The 6,514-nt window shown below is 35.6% G+C and overlaps 1 protein-coding gene across 5 annotated transcripts in view; it reads right to left on the bottom strand.

Annotated features, from left to right (window-relative positions):
• Positions 1-691: 691 nt before the first annotated feature.
• Positions 692-6,514, bottom strand: part of TAPT1 (transmembrane anterior posterior transformation 1) — a 48,669-nt gene continuing 42,846 nt past the window's right edge. For all 5 annotated transcript variants that reach the window (XM_052780413.1, XM_052780414.1, XM_052780415.1 and 2 more), the window contains 2 exons: positions 4,251-4,411; positions 692-1,542 (listed from right to left, as the gene is read on the bottom strand). In XM_052780413.1, the coding sequence (XP_052636373.1) occupies positions 1,313-1,542; positions 4,251-4,411 (391 nt within the window). In that variant the 3' untranslated portion in view covers positions 692-1,312. The remainder of the gene's footprint in view (positions 1,543-4,250; positions 4,412-6,514) is intronic.

The following is a 6,514-nucleotide window of genomic DNA, read 5'->3' as shown; positions in this document are numbered from 1 at the left end:
CTTCCCTTGGAAAGTGAAACTGGTGATTACTTAAATATCTGAAAGGCGTTTGAAGTTAATGCTGTGTTTTAACAATATATGAAGAATTTATCATTAACTAAAGGGCCTCTTCTGATACAAGTCTCCAACCTAAGTTTTGAGCTCAAATTTATTCCATTCTTCATCTGAGGATTCCAAACCAACTTTCATCAATTCTCCCACAACTGCATCTCACACCAGAAATTAGGATGCATTGTAATGCTTAAACACTCTTTAAAGATCCAGTCCATCTACTTAAGTTTGTCTAAACTGAATCAATTAAAATGGATAATTGATTTGATTGTCAATATGAGCTTTTATAGGCATGTTCTCAGGCAAGTTAATACACAGATGTCACTTATCAGTTAAACCCAAAACACAGTGTAATATTCTTTTCTGCTGTGTTAATGCCATACATAAAGTTCCAGCATAACACTTGCTTGCTGCAATTAACACTGCCTTTCCTCAACAAATATAAATGCCCCTTTATTATTTTTTCCTACAGCAACAAAAAATCCTCAGCTTTTAAAAATAATTTTATAAATAATTTGCCTTGCAGGACACACAACACAAGAAATGAATATGCTTCATATTTGCCCAGTTAAGCAGAACCTTCATTACTGTGATCTTTCCTTGGTGTTTAGTATTTAGATAAAATAGTATGCAGTAAGTCTTTCATTTAAAGGCAAAATTTTATTCTGATTACAAGATTTTCAAGATACATCTTGAAAAGGTTTTTGTTGACAAGAATAACTATCTTGACTTACTGTTTTATGTACCAATGCTTTACGCGTTTGTTGATATAAGCACAAGCTTTGAATTCTGCTTGCAGATGTTTAATAAAACAAGGTTAACTGGAAAGGCAAGCTTCTGATCAAGTTGTCATACATTTCCAGGAATATCCTTACACTGGAGGAACCCTTCATGGAAAGTAGTATGTTCTGGAAGCATGGTTTCATAACGCAGAACAGGATTATGCTTTTTTTCCAGTCTATTTTCCAGAAAAGTGATACTGCAGCTCTGCCACCAGGCTAGAGACTCACGATCCACCACATTTTCCAAGAGGCAAGTTAAAGATCACTTACTTGACCTGACCAGATACCAAGCCAAGTTACTTGTAGAAAGAAATTAATATTTTTTGCCATTAATAATTTAAGTTTTTAAATAAATATTTATGTGCCTTTTAGGGCAACTGTCCATTCTGGTAGCATCTGCTGTCCCAACAGCTCAGTATCCTTAGCACATAGATTTAAAAAAAAAAAAAACAACAAACAAAAAAAAAAACCCCAAAAACTTAGTCAATTCTGTTTCCACAAATAGTAAACCTGTCTATCTCCAACAAGTCCTTCTTTGAAGACCTGTGCTTTAATTCTGAACTGTCTTGGCTTATATCTTTTTCTTCTCCATCAGGAGTTGTCAGAAATTGATCAGAACTGCTTGTTACAAGTAAAGACGGCGTATTCTCCTTCTGATGCACAGGCTGACTGGTAACTGATGTAGATCCATTTTCATCTGTGGAAATTCCTGGTGGAACAGAAGACAATCACAAAGATAATCATGAATTTAACACAGACGTACTGATGCATCTATAACATCCAGATTCATCCAAAGCTGTCCTGAAAGTGTGCTGTATCAAATCAGCAGAAGCAAGAGAAGAATGCTTTGTGGAAGCCACTACCAAGCCACTGCCTCTTCTTGGTTTTACCGTAAGAGATTTCCTTTTCTAATTTGGTAAAAGGATAGAAAATTAATTCTACATAAGTTCAGATAATGAGCAAGAGCATAAGCAGCAGATATTAGGGGACACACTGCATTCTTGTGGTTTACATAGTCATTTTTGTTGGTTTAGGCAAAGAGATTTTGACAGTCATTGTGTGAATCACACAAATATTTTCAACTGAAATGAAGAAAAGGAATCTCTGTAGCAGGAACTAGATGTGCTTAATCCTCTACATAAGTAGAATAAACCTGGCTTCTCTAGGGATAGCTAATAAATGACTCATGCACTGCTACACACTTTAATAGCACTGGCTCCTAAAGCAGTTCTATTAAAGATGTCTATTTTTATTCCTGCCTCTTACTTCAGTGGAGTTGAACACTGGCTCCATTAACCTAAGACATTTTTAAGTAATATCCATGTATTGTTTCCACATTGTGTTAAAACATTTAAAGAATTAAAATGCACAAGCAAATGACAAGGAAATAAATTTTTCTTATTTACTATCTCCTCATAAAGACTGTATTATTGTTTCTAAAGGAATCTGAAAAAATTGGACTAATGTGGAGAGTACTGCAGACCAGCCCAAGGGAACATTTTTTGTCAGAATGGCAGCATTATCCAAATTACTACAAAAACTTACTTCTGTATAGCATGTCTTCACAGTATACCATCTACTACTTGAACGTACATGGATTACTCTCTATAGTTTTATGCAAGTCAAAGGTACTAAACTTGCATTGAGAAAGGAGACAAGTAATGCTAATTGTAGAACTTGGTTACCAAGATAAGTATTTTCTAACCCAGCAGCTTCCAGAGAAAGCTGGCCAGCCTATAAATGATTACCAGTAATTAGAACTTCCACCCTTCAAAAGCAAGTATGAAATTTTATCCTTCAAAATTTTAAACTGTTTCTGTGGACGAGGTTGAAACTCTTATGAAAATAAATTGACTTACATTATAAGCTGAAAGAAAGTAGACGAGATTAATTCCCTCACCCTCATTCTACTAAGAGATAGGTTGAGAGACTGTATTGGAAAAAAAATCTGGTAAGTGGGGCACAGGGATTAACCAATACTGCAGAGCCCAGCAGTAATAATGCAAATACACAGAAGCTGGGGAAGGTAACATCATTCTTTCAAATAATTGAGGTTTCTAGTAAATAAAGAGCTGTTAAAAAGTATAAAAAAACCCCCAAAACTGTTAAAAATTAGCTTTTTCACTGATGGAAGTTAGGAATATTCTAAATAAAATCAGCAAAAGCTTTTTGATTGCTACTTTTCAATCAAAATCTTTCCATTTGAGGAAATAAGCATCTCTGCTGACTGACCTGGTAAAATTGCTGCTGCTTCAGCTAAAAATAGGCTTCAGGATTTATTTACTGTGAGTAAGTTTAAGGGTCAATCTGAGTAAGTATGACTTAAGTCTCATATGCAAGTGTAGTACTAGAACGTTTAATTAAAAATTGTCATTATGACGGTCATCTAATGAAATGCAAAAGACATTCAGACCAATTCATATTACATTCTTTCATCAAGAAACTAAAGCAACCCTTTAAATTTAAGCTATTTAAAAATAAATGTCCACACCAAGTTTCTGCCTGATGTGATTTGACACAGGTGAGAGATTTACTACTAAAACAGTGACAGATTCTTAACACTGCTACTGCTGGCGAGACACTATGACGACTAATAAGCACCTTACATTTCAAGCTGTTCAAGTCTTTGGCAAGCAATAGAGTGAACACAATAAAAGCCTCACTGTTAAGTTCTCTAGGGCTCTCACTGAGCTCTTCACAGAGGAAGATATACAATCCAATTTAGTTGACTGGAACAATGAAGGTTTCTGTTTCCTTCTATAACTTGTGATAGGAACATAATGATGCCCCATTCCAATTACATATTAACCACTAATGCTGAGGACCTATATGAGAAAACCACGCTGCACAGACTTGAAATGAAGCAAGTAGAGACCAGCCGAAATTCCTATTTGGATTTCAGAAAGCTTTTCCTTAATGTGTTCATGACAACTACAAGTAATTATACCTATTGTGTGCCATGTTTTACATTAATTTCCATAAGAAATGCACAGATTTCTTGCTCATTAAGCTTCAGCACTGCCAGAAAGGATGTGTAAATATTTCCTTATTTGTGTAGTGACATGGCAGAGGGGGTTGGACTAGATGATCTTTAAAGGTCCCCTTCCAACCCAAACCATTCTATGATTATGATTTCAAACAGAAGCGTGCTACTGTTCTGATGGTTCTATCACCTCCACATATCAGGGTGGGATCTTATCAGAAAGATGAGTACTTGCAACCAAAAGAAGATGCATGAACTAAAAGCAATAAATTCTATTACATTTACACACTTGTGTTCACAGCTGTGATACAGTACAATTAAGGTCCAGCAACAGGCTTACTGTGCAGCAATGTCATACATCTGGTTTAACATTAAATTTAGTCTGAAAGCAATTATCATTACAGTTAAAAACAAAACAGGGCAGTTAGCCTTACCTTGGGTAGATTTAAACATGCTTTGCTGTTTGCCAGCTGGCTTCCCTGGGGTGGCAGTCAGGACAGGATTGAATAATTTCTCCTCCATTTTTGCCTCCTTTACATATTGACATGATTTCCCCAGCAATACAATACTGTTAAGGACTTTCAGAGATATTAACCTGAAAAAATAAAAGGATTTGTTTACATATTTGCATTAGCACATTAAAATAATTGCATATTATTCATACTGCAATTATTCGTATTAAAATAATTGCATATGGTTACTGCTGTCTTGGAAGGATTACCTAACAAATTAAATCCCTTCAATAGCAACATCAAAAGGTAATTTCCTTTTCTTAACAAAAACATCAAGTTTTATCATAGTTTAACAAAAGGACTACAAGGACAGTTAAGCAGCCATTTAATACATCAAATATTTAAACAGAGAACTAAAAAGGGCCTTCAACAGTGCAAGTCCAAATTAACTGCACTACTGTTAAAACTGTAGCCTTAAGTGTGCTCAGCCAAGGATCACTAGTGGACTTTGAACCACAAGAAATTAAGTATCCAGCTTTCACAAATTACAGGCTAATCATAAAAAGTCCTTTTTCACATCACAAAAGACAGTCCATGAAACTCAACAAATCCAAAGAGGCAGCGCTGCATTACCATCATAGCACAGCCCAGTTGACAGCAGATTCCTTTTCTATTATCACTAACTTGCAGCACAAACTTCACAAATCATTTAAGTCCCTTTAATACCTGTCTTCTCACTTGAACAGGAAGGTCTCATCTACCATCAAGCGCTTTTAGATTTACAACTCAAATGAGCTTTGTAAAATTTAAGTTCCATTACTAGTATTACACGACACGCAGACCAATGTCCACTCCAGGGTGAAAGCAGAGGTGAAGCAGGTGAAGGCTCACTACAGAACAACAAAGAAATCTATTCTCTGTAGGATGAACATAAATATCCTCTACACAAATCGACCTATATAACAAAAGTGAATGAAATGCAGACTCTAAATTCATTCTCCACTCTGAAAATCTGTTTATTAGTACATCACTAACAGACTAAAAAGCAGACTTGAAGTGAACATTCACAGATCCATGGAGCAGGTCTAACCACTTAATCATAAAGTGACCCAAGCATGTTTCAGCAGCAACTTCACTATCTCTCACTGCATTAATGTAAACAGAACTTGTCAAGCAGAAAAACAAAGCACACTGCACTTTTAAGGGATTTCTATGCAATACATTTAACTTGTAAAAGAAATTTAGAGAAATAGAAGAATGAGCAGAGCAGGCCACTTTCAGTACTCAGAAGAAACTGACATTTTAGCATCCAAGCAACCACAAAGAAGATATCATTTTATACAAGTTGAAAGCTGCAATTGTCTACAATTTTATTAGGTTATTGGGAAAGATTTTGTTTCTGAGAGTTGAGAAGCTCTCCTCCATGTTTAGTAAGTTTTAGAGGTGTTTTTCCTACACTCTTTATGTAACAAGCTTTTGTTCTGAGAGAGTAGGTGTTTACAGCATAATTTGACTCTGATTTAATGAGATTAGAAGTTAAAAAGGCCATAAATCAACACTTCACTGTATCAGTTCCAGCTTCTCATGGAAAATTATGCAGGAGTTTCTAGTGATTCTCCTTTATTCTTTTCTGCCAGTCCACCCCAGGCTCAAATTTCTAACAACAATGTAAGTTTGCAGTTGTACAAAATCCTAGAAAAAGAAAACTCTGGTTTCATATGCTGGGCAAGACTCTTTAATAGCATAACTTACAGTATTACCGTTGTTAAATATTAATACAAACCAATGTCCTCCATATTAGAGTCTCAATACTTTGCCCAGTTAACTGTTTCAGATTTTACCACATTGTTTCTCACATAGCATAGATATGATATTACTAATCATTACTAATCAGATGAAAAGCTGAAATTTACGTTCAGAACACAAATTACTTGAAAGGTGCAAGAGGTGAGTTAGCTCCACATCTAAGATCATGGCAGAAGTAAAAATCTGTTCTTACTTTTCAATAAGGACAAAATAAACCAAAATGTATTTACTCTTGTGACCTATGCCTTCGAAGAGCAGCATTTAATCCTTCATATTAATCACATTACTTCTTCCTGCCCTCCATCCTCCAAGCCACAGAGACAGGGAAAAATCCAGGGCTGGGCTGCAGCAGTGCAATGGTAGATGTAGGGAAATATTACATGTATTGGGAAAAAGGAAAAACCACTGAGCAGAATAAAGGTGCTGTGCTTGGTATACCA

Source organism: Harpia harpyja, chromosome 2 (assembly GCF_026419915.1).
Source record: "Harpia harpyja isolate bHarHar1 chromosome 2, bHarHar1 primary haplotype, whole genome shotgun sequence".
In the NCBI taxonomy this organism is placed as follows: domain Eukaryota; kingdom Metazoa; phylum Chordata; class Aves; order Accipitriformes; family Accipitridae; genus Harpia; species Harpia harpyja.
Note: the sequence above shows the minus strand (reverse complement) of the source record. Positions and strands in the feature narration are given on the sequence as shown.